General features: G+C 44.2%; 1 protein-coding gene across 5 annotated transcripts; it reads left to right on the top strand.

Annotated features, from left to right (window-relative positions):
* Positions 1 to 449: 449 nt before the first annotated feature.
* NCOA4 (nuclear receptor coactivator 4) lies at positions 450 to 12,713 on the top strand. 5 transcript variants are annotated; one of them, XM_042033235.1, is made up of 10 exons: positions 450 to 496; positions 5,981 to 6,134; positions 6,604 to 6,744; positions 6,865 to 6,953; positions 7,414 to 7,522; positions 8,115 to 8,186; positions 8,586 to 8,732; positions 8,954 to 9,964; positions 10,281 to 10,370; positions 10,931 to 12,713. In XM_042033235.1, exons 2-10 carry the CDS (start codon positions 5,994 to 5,996, stop codon positions 10,934 to 10,936), a joined length of 1,806 nt encoding a protein of 601 aa, XP_041889169.1. In that variant the 5' UTR covers positions 450 to 496; positions 5,981 to 5,993; the 3' UTR covers positions 10,937 to 12,713. The 5 variants fall into 5 exon arrangements, with proteins under 5 accessions (XP_041889169.1, XP_041889170.1, XP_041889171.1 ...); XM_042033236.1 differs by lacking the exon at positions 450 to 496 and adding an exon at positions 557 to 642; XM_042033237.1 differs by lacking the exon at positions 450 to 496 and adding an exon at positions 681 to 911.
* The last annotated feature ends 3,505 nt before the right edge of the window (positions 12,714 to 16,218 follow it).

Here is a 16,218-nt window from a genome sequence, read left to right as displayed (position 1 = left end):
TCCTCGCCCCTCACCAGCTGAGCTGATCTCCTCGCCCCTCACCAGCTAACGCGCGTGGGCAGCGAGGAGTAACTGGATTCTTTTCCCAGCTGGAAAGCGGGATGGCAGTACTGGGAGGTGTTCTGCCGGGCTTCACACTTGTGGAAAGGAAAACCCCAAACCTGTACTGTGTAAAGCCAAACCAAGCCACGTACACTGGGAGATTTCCGGTGGACACGCGGAAGCCCCAACCCGGTGGCTCGGCCCATGATACACGTTCTGTGCTCCGGGGATTTGCCGTGCCGGGTCGGCCGTGATTCCCGGATTTTGGCTGCCGTGTGGAGCACCAGCAGCAGCAGCACAGCCCCCGCCGCTCCCTCAGCGCCGCCGCAGCCCCTCCGCCGCGCCGGCAGGGGGCGCGCGGGGCGGCGGTCTCGCGAGAGCGCGCGGGACTGGCGCGGGCCGGCGGGCAGGCGGGCGGACGGCGCGGGGCTGAGGGAGCGGCGCGCGGACGGCGGTGAGGGAGCGGCGGGGCCGGCGGGGCCGGGGAGGCGCCCGGGGGGGATCCGAGAGCAATCCCGTAAAGCTGCCCGTAAGGCACCCCGTAAGGCACCCCGTGCCGCGCAGCGGGAAGTGCCCAGGCACCCGGCCTGGATCGAGCAGGTCGGTCGGGAAATGGACGCTCCGCGGCGCTGGGCTCACACGGGACACGGAGACGGGGTTTTGTACTGATCTCGCTCTCTTCGCGTCCCGGAGAGGTTGTGTCGCGAGCGCTCCTAAAGCCACGTCTCTGATTGCAAAGGCAAAGTCTTTTGTTAGCAGCTGCGCTTCTCGGACGTTATATAAGCAGTAAATGTCTGGGTTAGGAATGGTCGGGGTTTTGCCGCATCGTGGTTGTTGAAAGTTTGTCCGACCTGTGTTGTTCGGTGCCGGTAAGTGGTGTGAGCCAGAGCTTCCAGGGGTTTGCTAAGCAGTTTGACAGCTTTAAACTCGGTGTTTATGGCTGGGACTAAAGAGAAAAGCTGTCAGAGGAACAAGGTTGCCTTCCCTTGAGACTTTGGGTAAGGTATGCAGTCACGGGAGCGGAAGAAAGCTGGCAGCCATGTAAAAACCACTGTTCATCCCGGTGTAAGTGCATAACATTGGATAGATGGATGTGCAGAGAGCATGGCAGTGCTATCTTTGGGGCCATATGCTTCACGCAGGGCTAGGGATTTGTTACTTGTTTTCCAAAGGGTTTTCAGTGCAAAAGTGTGGAAGATAATTGTGTTGTAATGTGTAATCTGTATTAAGATAAGTGTGTGTCTTTCCCACTCTGGGGTATTGTCACTCTGGTACTGTCAGTAGTAATAGCATAGAGATTTCAGGCCTTCATATTCAGATACTTTGTGATTTCACTTATATGCCTGTTGTGCATAAAACATACGTTTATGATAGATGGAATGAAATGGTGATCAGACTTCTTCACAGCTGCATTAGTGACTTGTGACTGTTCAGAGCCCAGGTCTTGTGAGAGTGTCTCAATACAAGTACTTTGTGCACTGGCTGGGCTATTTTGGGGCTAAAATAGGCAGAAAAGGTAGTCACACATGTTCAGATCTGTGCCACAGACCATATACTGTGCAGACAGGTGAAAACTACCCGAATTTTAGAAAATGTACTTACCTGAAACTTTAGTTACTATTCCTTAAGGTGTTTATTTCACTTTGTCTCTTACTTGGAACTGTTCAAGGTTATTTTTTTTCCTTCACACAGCTTGTAACTTAAAAAATAGGGTGTTATATATTTGTTTTGGAGTAAAATAATCCCCTCATCTGGAGCTGCGTACAGATACTGGCACATTACACAGATACTGAACTGTACAAAGTGCTTGTTATGCTTGGATGTAAATGGGAAGTTCCAGGATTCAGCTCGTGTACTTAGAGTAGTTCACTCCCTGACCACAGCTCCCACGTACCTAATTTGGGAGAGCTTCTTAAGAAGAACTACTGTTTTTTAGTGGGGTAAGATGGAAATCCATGGGGATTTCAGTTCAAACAGGCCAGCTGGTTTAAAGCCACATAAAGACAGGTCAGAGAGGCCTTTGGAGCAGCCTTGTCCTGCCAAATGGAAGAAGTCATTCCACATTTATAAATAGAGCCTGTTCGATGGGAGGCTTCGTTCCCTTTAGAAGCCTTTCCCCAACAAAGGCTCTGCACAGCCATGCTTTTGAGGTGACCCATTTGAAATGGAAAACAATGCTCTTCCCAAGGGCAGCAGGGATGATTGTGCTGAGAGTGAAAGCTGGTAAAACCAGTTTCCTGCTGGCCTGTTTGCAGACTGTGCAGAAGAGGCAGGGTTGTCTCCTCCTCTTCTGCTCCCCAGCCACCAGATACTTAATTAAAAGCTGAAAATTATTTTTCTCCAGTAGTTTCTGATCTATGGAAATTAACACCTCAGGGGTGGAGTGTAGGCAGTCAGGAGGTTGCACAGAGCACCAGGAGAAGTAATACTGTGAGCAGGAGTTGTGGGTGCAGGGTCTTGGGGTGACAGCTCTCCAGCAAGTCAGAAGTCTTCCTGTAAAAACTGGTAGTTGTTTTCCTAGGAACAATAATACCATCTTCCTGCATCATTCAGGCAGTTCTTTTGGTTTAATGGCTATAACATTTTTACTGATTACATGCAGGTAAGGACACCTACATTGCCCATCCCTGGGAGTGTTCAAGGCCAGGCTGGATGGGGTGCTGAGCAGCCTGGTCTAGTGAGAGGTGTCCCTGGCTATGGCAGAGGGAGTGGAACGAGATGATTTCAAGGTCCTTTCCAACCGAGGCCATTCTATGTGCTTTCCTCAGCTGTGTGTGTGAAATTATGGAAGCAAGAGTCGATGTAACAAGAGTTGTGTATGTGTGTGCATGTCATTTTGGTCCTTCCAGGAGCTAACTTGCATCCGAGAGGCTCAGGATTTCCGAGTGTCAGGATTTCCGGCACGTTGCAGGCTCAGTGCTGGATGGGGAGCCTCACTGCTGGGCTGTGCATGGCCAGGGACGGAAGGTTGAGCTCGGCGGCTGGGTCGGCTCGCAGCTCTAGCTCTTGCTGCTGCATCCGCGCTGGATGCCTTGGCGCTCGGGTCTGCTTTGTTGTTGCATTAAGGAGGCACATTGCCGCGCTTCTGAAGTTGCAAGAAATAGCGGTTTTGTTGCAAAACCTTGAGGTTTCGCGGTTTGGAGTGCTGGTGGGATGCTCGGAGGCACTTGGTGTTTTGCAGAGCGGATGCGGCTCGGCTCGGTCCCCGCCCGGCACGGGGGTCGCGGCCGGCCCCGGGCCCGCCCCGGCGCTGCCGACGTGCGCGCTCGGCCGGGCGCGGTGGCCGGGGAGGGGCGCGGGCTGGGCCACCGCGATAAGGCGAGCCAGGGCTTGGAGCGGAATTTGCAGGGTTGGGTGCGTTCTGGAAAGCATTCCGGAGGCCGTGCCTCAGCGGAGCGGGAGTCTGGGAATGGAAGCCTTGTTATAAACAGGACATTGTGGGATTGCTTCCTGAGCGCGGAAAGTAAGTGCGAGCTTATCTGGTGGGGGGTGTGCATCCCGTGACGCACATAGCGGGGACTGTGGGGACCCCCGTGTGCTTGGAAACAGTTTGGTGGCACGGAAATGGCCAGAACAAGTGAGTGTGTGTTGCTGGCTGTGTGTCTTCTTGCAGAAGTAATTGTATTTTGTTAACTGTTGAGGCGAAGTGTGTGAACGCGGGTGTTTCAGAGCATGTGACCTGAAAACATCTTAAATTCCCAGTGCTATTTGGGAGAAACTGGGAAACAAGGAAATAGGTGCTTGCCCTCACTTAATTTTGTTAGAGGTTTGTGGAAATTGAAAAGAAAGGTGGATTGGCTCTCATGCTCAACATGGGAGTTTTACTGGCTAATTTTCGACGAAGCCTAAGAACAGCCATTTTAACAGGAGTTGGCTGGCTGGAGGAATTCATTCAGCATTCATTCTCCCTACGCATTCCGGAGAGAGTCTCTTGCTATCATCGAAAAACAGGAAAAGCAACAAACAATAGTTTCAGAGATCATTAGAGAAGCGTGTGCAAGCTTCTTTAATTTGATTGTGCCATTATGGTGTTGCTAATGAAGAGTATGATAAAGTAGGTTAACATAATTTTCACAAGAGTTTTAAGTACATTGTCTATTATGTGAGCAAATATGATAGTTACATTTAGCCTTTCAGACTTTGACTTACGTGAGAATATAATAAATGAATTAATAATCAATATGATTTTTAAAATTTACTTTTGAGTTTACGATAGTTTTTAAGGTATCTGATATCCTTGTTTTCTTGGCTGGGTGTATTGCTGTAATTTGCTTGTTAGATTACATCTGAGGACTAGGGCTCCCGCCTACACTGTTGGCTCCTACCTCCTGTAGGTTGAACATGAGAGTTGAAAAAGCAAGATAAAGTCTAAGGAGTGTTGTGAGGAGAAAGGTTAGCTTACCTTTTTTTGAACATGACTAGCATGGTAAAGATGATGAAACCTTACAGAAGTGAACCTGCGAATGAGTTAGGGTGTGCAAATACTGGGACAAAACTGGCATTCATAGCACAGCATGGAGAATTATGTATTTTGGACTTTGCACCCTGTCTGATTTGGTGCAAAATAACATAAGCTTAAAAATTCCATTTGAGTTCTCTTCTCTTGTATTTGTGCTCTGCAGTTCCTAGAAGATGAGATGTTATGGTGAGGATGGGATTGAGTTGTGTTCAGGGTCTTGGGGTGGCTTCTGTGCCTAGTCCATGTCTCATGTCTGGAGGCACTGGAGAGACAGGAAGCCCATGGTGTTGAGGGAACTAAGGGAGGTGCAGCCTCTGCTCCTGCCCCACAGTGACCATTGCTTTTTCTGTCACCTTGCACTTGTAAGCCACGCTTAGCCCTCTCCTGTCTGAAACACATTTTAATATCTGTCTGGTGGATCTTGGCTGTAGAAGGATTTTTGGGTTGCAGTTTATATGATCATGAGGCCTGGAAATTGCTGACTAAATAGCTGGTTAGGAACACAAGCTTATGGTTGTCTTGTATTCAAAACTACTTTCACTTCTGTCTAGAGCTGTGGTAAAATCTGTGACATTTTAGCTTGGCACATGTGTACGCTTTAAATCTGCTGGGAATTTCCATAGCTGTCATTGCTGAGGACTTGTTTTAAGTAGAAGGAATACTATGAATGTTTAGTGCTTCAGGAATCCCATGAAACTGACAGGAGAATTCAAACTCTTCGGTAACAAAATAACCCACTGTTGAGGAAAAGTGCTGATCCTTCCCATTTTTACTAAAAATCTATACTATCTTTTCCCCCTTACTTGCAGAATCCTTACCAGTATAACTTCTGTAGAAATTTTGTATTTGAGCCCCTTTTACTTGAGACTATGCCGAAGCTGACTAAGCTACCACAGCTGTGACCAGGACAAAATAATGGGTAGCTGTTAAAAGTTGTGGCCTTTGCAGCTTAGTAAAGAGTGATCTTTGTAGCAACACATGGGCTTTCAGTTGGTGAAACTGTATTGGAATTTTCTCATTTATGGGAGCCAGCTCATTTGCCTGCAGAGGAAAAAAGGGTGACTGAAATATTTCCTGCCCCCGGCTGGGCCATTCTCCCGCAGCTCCAGCATTGCTGCTGAACCTTCCCTTAACCAGCCCCTCAGCTCTGGAGTTTGCTGGCTAGGCATAAAAGCAGGAGGAAGGTGGCTGGCAGGGGAGGATTGCCTAAACTCCTGCGGCTGAAGCTGTTGTCAAATATCTGTTGGTTTTCCTGTGATTGTGCAAATTCTGTGGGCTGAGGTGTTTGAGAGATGGCTGTTGCTCCTGGAGGAGAGCTTTATCTATGTTTAGAAAACTTGCATCTGTGTAGGGTCTTAGGGGTTTTTTTGTTCACCTTTATAGTGAAGTAGAGCAGATGGTTCTTCATATGATGCTGTTCCTCTTCTGTTAAAGAGGAATAGAAACTATTAAGAAATAGTTTTTTCCATTGTGTTTTAGGAACTCTTCAAGAATGAGTCCACCACAAGATAGAAATAGAAATTCCTGCAGCAGTGAGACTCTGGCAAAGTGCCTTCAAGCAAAGAAGGACTTGGAAACAGCTATATCTGGAATTGTCAAAGCTGAACAGCAGATTAAAGAAAACTGGCGGGAGGTAATTTAAAATTCTTTATCTTAATTTAAATACTTCTTAAAGATGTTTTAATAACTAACATGACTTCAATGAAAGTTTCTATTATTCCAGAATACTTACTATTATCATGGTGGTCTGAAATTTTCCTAGCGATTCGCAAACACATTGCTGTGTCATTTGGCCATGCTCTTCTTAAAGGTATTCCTGTATTACTAGCTTAGGCATGCAGAATTTCCAAAAGCTGTTGGTTGAAAGATCAGAATAGAGAGAGATTACAAATAACAGTATTCTTTGATACCTCTTTAAAGGTAGCCCTGGAACTGTTACTGATCTGAGTCATGTGGTGCTGTGGGTGACTGGGATGAATTTTTGAGAAATAAATCGCTCTAAAAATACCACTTGCCACTGACAAACAGTAGTTTGTAATCAGTGCAGCACATGCTTGTTCACTCTGCTTGACAGATGTAGAAATGTGCGTGTTCCCTGACAGGTGAAGGCCAAGATCCACAGCCACATCAGCCGGCAGCTGGAATGCCTGCGCAGCCGTGAGGTGTGGCTCTTCGAGCAGGTGGATCTCATCCAGCAGCTCAAAGAGGAGGCCTTGCAGCAGCAGGCACAGCAGCTCTACTGGGTGAGGCTTGGTTGTCGGTTGCTGCACTGGCATTTTCAAGCAAACTTTGTCCTTGCAAGTATTGTCTCACTTTTGATCCTGGAAGCTGAAACAATAATGTGTGTTTTGTCTTCCATGCAGTACTTGGGACAGTTCAATTGCCTTATTCATCAGCTGGAACGCTCCTACAGTAACGAACTGGCAAACCAGATTTCAGTTTGCCTGGAGAGGTAAATAGATTTTATGATGCAAGTTAACACAGTTGGGTTTATTTTAACTTATCAATTGAATCTGATTTTTTATTCTAATAGAACTAATAATAGATCTCACTGTTCCTACATTTTTAATAGTTCCTAGAAATAAGAACTTCAAAAAAGTCTGAGGTAATAAATCAGGACTATAATGAGCAGGAGAGGTACTCACTTATGCAGATTATTTCAAATATTAGTTGTTGATGGCAGCTGAAGTAAGAAGGTGAAACTTGTGTTTTGCTGGCAATTTATTCTATTCTTGGTTTGTAGATAGCCATTTCTTTTTTGTATGCCATATTAAAAGTCTTTTTTGTTACCTAATAACTGCCAAGTAGCTTGAAAGCCTTTTTATGAAATAATGGACTGACTTCCAAAACAGAATGGATGAAGAATATTGTAATTTCTTTTTCTTTCTGTAACTATCACCTTACTCTTTCAGACTGGAAAGTCTTACACTTAAACCTGAAGAGTCTTCCATCTTGAATTTTGAGGCTGACACATCTTACCTTCGCCAAGCTATTACGTCATTTGGTTCCATTAAAACGATGGTAAGCACCAGGACTTCCCTGGGTTGGAATACTTGCCTCAAAGATTTATTTTCAGTAGTGCAATCTATTCCAAGTGCTATTTTTGCTTTTAGTGACAGCTTGAATGGATCCTGTGCACGAGTCATATAATTTTAGCTGTATAATAAATACACAGTGGTTTATTAATTGTTGCATGTAGTTCTCACTTTCCCTGAGTTTAGTTATGTATATGTTATTTTAATGTATTTTGGCAGAGGCTGAGGGAATGACTACTGCATTCTTTCTCTATTCCAGCAAATGAAAATTTGTTACTGTTCTCTTTAGCTAGCAATAGTTAAAGCATTGTAGATGCTTTCTGTTATAGAAGTATTTTGGGATTCTTATGTAAGCAGCATATTTCCTGTATTGTTGGAGACAATTCTGTTAAAGGAAGCAGACTCAAGGTAGTATTTTTATAGTCAATCTTTCTCCATTCTGTTTGTAAATGTTGAGAACATTGTTAGCCATGAAGCACTGAGCAGGTGTAACTGTGCTTTACTTCTGCTTTATTGTAGAATTTGTCCTAGAAACTGGACAAAACGGAGATTTAAATTAACGTTTACTTTTCTTTCAGCAAACCTCAGAGAGAGAGAATGCTTCTCCCTGGTTCCCAGGGCAGAACTGTGCCCTAATGAACTGTGAGCAGGTGAGCTTGACCTGTGTCTGTGAGTGTTTAATTGCATTAGAGGAAAGAGGAGAACTCAAGCATGTTAAGTGAGCTTGAGTAATGGCTTGTGTTTGTTAAGATGCTTGAGTAGCCAGTGGCTGTGGTGAGCAGAGTGATCTGATACTGTAGCTGCTCCAGGAACAGACAGGAAAGAACACAGTGTGAAAGTGTATATGGAGTGTGACTGACAATTTTTTAACTGAATGTTCCTTGATGTTGGAACTATCCAATTCCTATGGGTTTTTTCGTAATTAGAAGGGACTGTGTTTCCTTTTGGTGCAGAAATACTGATGCATGATGCTGAATGCCTGTGTTGATGTTCACCATAGATTGGCTCAGCAATTAGTCTTTCTCCTAACCAAGGACATTCTCTCTCAGCAGCAGACACTGTGTGGGACAGTGAGTGCCTCTCTGGCTGAGTGGTTACTCGGAAGCAGGCCTGTGGGTGTGTGCCAGGCTCCCTATGTTCCCAGCACCAATCTTGAGGAATGGGTTACGCAAAAATGTGTGTCAGAGCCCAGCCAGGTAAACCTTTTGTGCACTAACCTAGTTTTTAACAGGGGAAAACACAGTATCTGATTGCAGGCAGAATGTGGTGGGAATTAAACTTTCTGTAGAACTCTTCATTGTCTCATGTTCAGCTGATGCTTTGGCACTTACTAGCTGAATGCTCCGAGCTCTATGCAAACAATAACTGAACATTGCCTTTCAGTTTTAATAGATGAATTTCAATGTGTCTTTACTAGGATTTGAATTCTTCCAAAGTCTGTTATTTTGAGCAAGCCTGGGGAAATCTAAAGGATTTGGAGAACTGGCTCCTGCACAGTCAGCAATGTGATGTTGCTGGGAAGACAGAGTCCCGTGGTCGCAAGGACTCCACCTCTACTCTCAATTCATCCTTTTCCACTATTGGAAAGGTGGAGGAATTAGAATCCCTTGGACAAGAAGAGATGGACCTTTCTGACTGGCTGCTTACTCCTGACACAGAAAATGGAAGTATTGCTTCAGAGGAGAAATGGAAGAATGAATTTAAACCTTTTAGGGAAGAATGCAATTTGAATGATTGGCTCCTCAAAGCTGAAACATGTACCAGTTGTTGTGGCAGCCAGAGCAAAAGTGTGGAAATTGAGAACCTGGGAAATCTGAAGTGCCTGAATGAGCATCTTGATGGAAAGAAATCGCCCACTACATCTGCTGTAAATGCTTGGCTTCTTCAGCATCCCCAGGCCCCCTTTAAAGTGGAAGATGTGTGCAAAGCTAATGATCTGTGTGCCAGCTTTTCAGAATGTGTGTGTGATGAAAACTGTGGAAAAGAGGCTCTTTGCAAATGGCTTCTGAAGAAAGATGGGAAGGACAAAAATGGAGTTCCAGTCAGCCAGAAAGATGTACCAGACCCTGAGCATGAGAAGACCAAATTTCCTGCCAGTTCCTGGCTTAGCCCCTCAAAGCAGCTCCCAGGGGAACCTGTGAGTGCAGAGAAAGCAGATTATTCAGCAGAGGTCGCAGAACCCTGGAAAGCATTGCTCGAGAGGCCTCTGACAAGCTGGCTGGCCAAGACTGAGCACAAAGCAGAAAGCACAGAAGAAAAGGAGAGTCGGGAAAAAGCAGACAAGAGTTTCAAGAGTCCTTTCCTAGACCTCCTGGCTCCATTCCACCTCCCCTTAAATGTAAACAGTTGGGTGTTGACTTCAAATGACCAACAAAATGCAGACCCACCTCCAGTGGAAGATAAATGGCTTCTGCGCAAGAAAGCACAAGTGAGCATAAGTTTTTGATACTTTTGTGTCTTATGTGCCAGGTTTATTGCTTTACTGAATTTAATGACTTCCTTTTCTTCCAAAGTCTTAGCTCTTCTGGATAATACTGACTGAAGATTTTCAGGTTTCTCGGCTCTTTTAATGTTTTCACAATTATTAGTTACTTAGCACTAAACAAGTTAATATGTTGTACTAAATGAAGAAAGTATTAATCTCAAAGACTCAAAAATCAGATTTGGTTTTTTGAACACTTTACAGAAGAGACATGAGAATGTAATTACGTTCAGGTTGGTAATTAAGGTGACTTCTCTTTCAGGACTTTGGCCTTCCTACAGTTTGTGACCTTTTTGCCTGTATGAAACTCAGTGGAGATAACGAAAAATGGCTGTATCGGTCTCCTTTACAGGTAGGATGCAGAATGTATTAGAACAGCTAAGCCTAAACATAACTTGGGGGTACAGAACACAGACACTGGCAGCTAATGGTCATCTTCAGTTCTTTAAATGTGATGTTTAACAGTGTAGTAATTCCCTCCCCATAGACCTGTTTAACAGCTTGGACCATTCTCCTTTGTTATTATTCCTCCTCTCGATCACAAGCCAGGGAGGGAATTACTTCTGGTCTTGTGTAAATCTCTCAACTGATGGACACTTGGTAACTTCCATTGCAACTACGATGTGGAGTCAATGTGTAAATTTCCAGGCAGCTTCTTTCTTATCTCAGTAATGTATTTACAGCTGACATCATGTTTTTCCTTTCTGATCATAATTCTTTGTAGTTGCTTTTGAAATAATGAAAATGGTCCTTAGCAGGAGTACTTCAAACCCTAAACGGTAGGATACTCAGTTCTAGGAGGAATATTAGTATCACTTTTTTTCCAGGGTATCTTATAGTTGGCTTTTTTTTTCCCCCAAAGTGTTGCTTGCTGTTTATCAAAGTGAATAACCCTATTTTAAATTTGTTTAGATGTGAAGAACTGGAAGTGTTGAAGTCATCCTCTTCCTGCTATCAGTCGCACATCATGCTGAGTGACTGCAGCCAGCTGAGTGCTTGTGTTTTGTGTTAGGCCGTCTGCTTTCTCTTCTAAAATTGTAACAAAGATTCCTTATCTAACAGAGTTACGGAGCAAAAGATCCCTTTTTGTTGTCATTGATTCTGAAATGTAAACCCACTGACCATAAGCAATCTGATGCAATAGAGGTGTTAGCAAGTTTGTATCTCTTATTGGGAATACAAGGATCTTTAATGGGTTGTCACTTGAAGTATGTTGAAGCCAGTGCAGGTATAAAGCAGAATCTTCCTGGTGCTGTGGAACATCCACCTTTGACAGTGACTTCAGAAGTGCTGCTGTTCCTTTCAGCTGCTACAACTTTGTCATGCGTTGGGTTCCAGCTTACTTAGGCTGTACCTGGAAGCAATTTGTTTTATGGAGCAGTTGCTCACTGTGGAGGCTTCATTTGCATCTTGTGTTGGTGCAGTTCCCAGCTGAGTATATGTAGTCCAGACTTTGAAAAAGACATGGATTTATGGGACCTAACACTCGACAGGAGACTTACTTTTGTATCAAAACTTTTCTTGTGTATTTTTGAGCCTTTCAGAGAACAGGGTAGGGTGTTAATTTTCATGCATCAGTAGATCAGACCCTACTGTGTCCCCAGCATTTACAAACTATTTGAATGTCACTGAAAAAGCTGTAAAATGAAATGTGTTTCTGTTAGTTCTAGATATTTCATAATGAATTTTTACTGATTAAACCACTGGAAAGCAGGCATCTTAGCCACCTAATATTTAAAGGTAATATTTGGGGAATAAGATACCTTTCAGCAGATTGATGTCATGCTGCTTAATTGGGAAACACTGACGTGGCAACCTGTGGCTCCTACTGATGCAGTTTAAAAGTATTTAATCTGTGGTTTCCATGTGATTATGTATGTGAAAGTGGGGTCCAGTAACTCGGATCTCCCTGAAGCTGTGGATAAAATATGAGCAATACCTCTTCAGATATTTAGCCTTTTGAGCCTGTGGGAAAGAGTGCAAAGATGTTAGATGAAAACGTGGATCATGCCTCTCAGGCTCCTTGGAAAAACTGTGAAGTTCCATTGTTTCTGGTGCAGCTTCTACTCACTTAACAAATTACTCTTAATGAATATGAAAATAGGCCCCCCTTCTCCCCATCCCTGCTGCCTGCCTGGGAATAAAAGTGATTTGAGTTCTTCACAACCCTGTAGAAAATAAATTATTATTAAGATCCGACCTTGGTATCACTCTGCAGTGTGAACACATTCCTGTCTGATTGAGCCTGTGCATTCATTTAAAAGTAAGTTTTCAGTCTGAGAAGGGGAGACTGCACATTTGAAACCAGGCCCTGAAAGGGCTTAACATCAGCAAAACACTTGAGGCTTTTGTACTTTCATAGCCAGGGCTTTCTGCAGGAGGCAGAGAGGTGTTTTAGAAGTTCACTTTCCCCTTCACATGTGTCCTTGTTGCTGCATGGGAAGACTGCACTGTGACTAACTCCAGTAACAGCCTGATCTGATTAGCAGTTGAACTTAATGAAGGTGATTGATGTGCAGCCCACCTCTTCTAATCAATTCCGTATAGTTGTCATTGTGTGCTTGTCAGTTCATTATGAGCCTTTAAAACTTGGGGGTATGTATTCCTTTACTTACTCAACTGACTTGTTGTCACTAATTGATATTTATGTAAAACATTGATTAGACTTTTCCATTAAAAAGTAATTGCAACCGAAGTGTGTGTTATGTCTCATTTACAAGCTGGTTAACAAAAACTGCCGTGGCAGGTGTCCAGTTTGCCTCTGTCTGGAAGCTGCTGCAGTTGTGCTTCCATCCAGATGGGATTCACGTGCTTTAGTTCATTTCACCACTGCTGGAGCTGCACTGAGCTCCCAAGCAGGGAAACTCTGGTAGCAGGCACACCCTTACACACTTAGTGGGAAATTCCAGTCAGGCACTGCCACACTGCACCTCGTGTGTCTCAGTCACTTGTGCTTTGCTCAGCTGTTGGGAGAAATAGAGACTTGGACAAAATGACCCATTTGCTTTTTACCACTCTTGAATACTTCAAGAGGACTAATGGATTTTAGTAGCATGTGGTCCTTTTCTCCCGTGGCTGAAGAACATCTGTGGTCTGGCTGTGCAGTTGAAAGTTGAGTTCCTCTCTGCCTCCCTGGTGTTTGAGTATCAGCCTCCCTGCATGATTGGTTCCTCCACTGAGGATTTTCCAGTATTTACGCTCCACCCTGCATTGTTCATTAAGAGAACATTTACAGCTGGGCCTGGCAGCCTTTCAACCGTGATACCTTAAATTTCGTGTGGGGGTGCACACACACACACATTTTTTTAAAGTGGACTGGAAGTTCTTTGTTAGAAGTAGTCACATGCAGAACTCCTGAATGTGTGTCCTGAATGTTTAGCTTTCAAAGACAGGGAAAAAATACTTTTAAATTATCCCAAGACAGGAGGACAGAGTAGCAGGAACAGAGAATGCTATTCATGGGTTCTCAAATGGCTGCACTTTCTTTGAACACGCTGAGATATGTGATCGATGCTCTGTACTGAGGAATGCTTCTTTCCCTCCCACACTGCTGTGGAGCAGGGTGGCCACAGGTTTCTGGGCCACCAGCTCCCTCAAATCCTTGTCCTCAGGCCAGCTGTGGGGTGAGTGGGGCAGCTGTTCCCACAGGGCAGGGAGAGAGGGCGGCTGACAGAGGGGGAAATGTTCCGTGAGGAACACATAGCAGGTCTTAATCATGCTGGGAAAGTACCAGAAAGGGTTGGGGTACCCTCTGGTGTCCCTGCACTGGCTGGCATTCAACAGCACAGACCAATACTCAGAGAGTACACAAAGCTCCACTTAAAATACACCAGTTTCCTATCTAGAATTTATTAAGCACAGGGGTAGCCTTCTGTTAAAGCATACAAAAGGACTTCCCCCCTCCTTTTGAAGTCCTGTCTTAGATCACAGGAAACAGACTATGAACACTGCATCATTTTTCTGCCTTAACATACATTTGCCTCCTGCTTTCAAAAGCTGCTTCTGCTTCGAGGTGCCCATAGATTTCCAGCCTAAGTAGTGATTTTTCAACAAATTCTTCCATCCGTAAGAGACGTCACCTGCTGACTGGGAACGATGGAAGTGGATTTGCTTTTCTGTTCTAGAGACTGAGCAAAACCAGCTTCACAGGATTCAAACCCCCTTCATTATACCTGCTGTCTCAGCTCCCTCACTGGGTGCCACAGCATGGAAAGCTGCCTTTTGGATCTATCAGCAACAATACCACGACTGGCACCACAACCCCGCTCTTCCAAGACAGTCAAGGTCTCCCATGCTCACATTTATGTAACACTGCATAGGAGGGCTCTAACTTGAACCAAATCCTGTTTTCAACTTGATTTTACACCCTTCTATTTCTACTCAACTTAGATATACTTTTGGTCACAATTTAAAGTAGCAACTTCATACTGATTGCCAGTAAACTGTGAACACAGTATGTCATGACACAGAATATTGTAAACACGTTCTCTGTAATTGTATCATACAATTCACCTCCCTCACTGCCGCCTCTGTGCTGGTTCTGTTTCATAGCTCAAGCTACAGATCACTCCATAGACAAACAGATTATGAACCAAAACTTTTAAGAGCTGTAACACAGCTGTTTCAGGAAAATGCTCTCAGCTCTGCCCTTGAAGCGAGCAGTTCCAGGAAATCTTGAGGGCACTGCAGACCAGGTAACGTGCTAAGTTGTTCAAGAGTTAGCCTAGCCTTAAGGTTGTGCTAACTATGAACTTGAAAAGGCTTGTTTCTATATCATCTTGAGTGCATCTGAAGAATTAAATACATTTGTTAAGCTTCACAGTTTTCCCACTTCAGTTAGGGCAGATAGTTCCTGGGTCACATTTTAGTCCTGAAAAAGTTTTTAAAAAACGTAAGATATACTGCAGAGTTCCTGACATTTAAAAAGCCACCCTTGCCCACCATCAACCCCCAAAGCCGTTCTCAGTCCTTCATCCAGCGTGGTCAAGAGTGCAGGAACACAAGTCCAACCAATGGTGACCAAGAAACATGCAGGGAAGGAACTCACTGATGCCAGTGGGGAGAGAAAAAAGAAGAAAGTTGTATGTGTATTCCCAATGTCCCATGTAACAGCACTGTGCAGATGGAGCCCACATCACTGCTCTGCAGCCTGCGAGTGGGGCACAGTTTCTTTGGTGGTGCAGCCCTCAAAAAAAGTATGCTAGAAGTCCAGCTCTCACACCACAACAGTAACATGCAGAGCACTAAAGACTGGGGAACATAAGGCTTAACAAAAACCAGCATTGACAAAGGGGGTGAGAAAAGGCCTGTTTCCTTATGCTACTTTTAAGTGCTTGCATAAATCTCATCTAATTTCACCTGGTATTCAAGCAAAGCTAATCAAGTTCAACTGTGAGGGCTCCTTAGCTGGAGCACTTGCTCTATAAAAAGCTGGTCTCAGGTTATTTTCTGCCAATGAGGCTTCTTAGCAAAGTGGTATTTCTTCTTGGGAGAAGGTAAGAGCTACCATCTTCCCTTTACTGTTTTTTGTTGTTTTTATTTTGTTGGGTGCAATGCAATTATCAAGAGCTGTTTCAGTAGTGAAAACTCAAATGTAAACTTGGTTTGCATTAAGTTGTCTGCTGACCAGTAAGTTTCCTGTTTTTTCCCTTGCTCTGCTTTCCCTGTCTTCAGACCTCTTTAATCATTTACCTGTTTAGTTATTTAAACATAGAAGGAATGAACTGTTATACAGTAACTCTAATTACTGAACTAATTCCCAATTTACTGTTTAACTTATCTGCAAATGACGCTTGGTTTATAGCTTAACACTGGAGAACATGTAGGTTCATCACAGTCTTTGTTCTGCCAGTAACCTACAAATGGTACTTCAGGCAAAAAGTTTCTTGCTAATTAAAAGTCCTGTAATAAGGCATGAGTGGAGTCTTTATACTCCTTGGTTTCTAACTGTTGGGTAAATGAGTTCTGGAGTACCCAAATATTTTGATAATCCACTGGCAGCTGTTCTGCAACAGCAACTGTATTTCATCCATAAACAACCAGATCCTTATTTATTAGAGCAAATAAGGGAGTGAAGTCAAACCATGGTATGCCTCACCATAACCACCCCTCAGGAGACGATCAGCCTGCCTGTCCGCTTCCCCTCCCCACCAACTCCCCCAGGATTTCATCACACTAGTCCTTTAAAATGAATCCATAAA

Source organism: Corvus kubaryi, unplaced genomic scaffold, assembly GCF_017639235.1.
Source record: "Corvus kubaryi isolate FWS band 111438036 unplaced genomic scaffold, C.kubaryi_AGA036_p1.0 37357, whole genome shotgun sequence".
Taxonomy (NCBI): Eukaryota; Metazoa; Chordata; class Aves; order Passeriformes; family Corvidae; genus Corvus; species Corvus kubaryi.
The sequence above is the reverse complement of the archived record's forward strand: the minus strand, read 5'-3'. Positions and strand labels throughout refer to the sequence as shown.

Excerpts from the sequence above, each read along its gene's own strand:
- NCOA4 (XM_042033235.1), top strand. The coding sequence starts at position 5,994 with ATGAGTCCACCACAAGATAGAAATAGAAATTCCTGCAGCAGTGAGACT. Across the intron at positions 6,135-6,603 it reads TTAAAGAAAACTGGCGGGAG|GTGAAGGCCAAGATCCACAG; the intron begins GTAATTTAAAAT and ends GTTCCCTGACAG. Across the intron at positions 6,954-7,413 it reads ATTTCAGTTTGCCTGGAGAG|ACTGGAAAGTCTTACACTTA; the intron begins GTAAATAGATTT and ends TTACTCTTTCAG.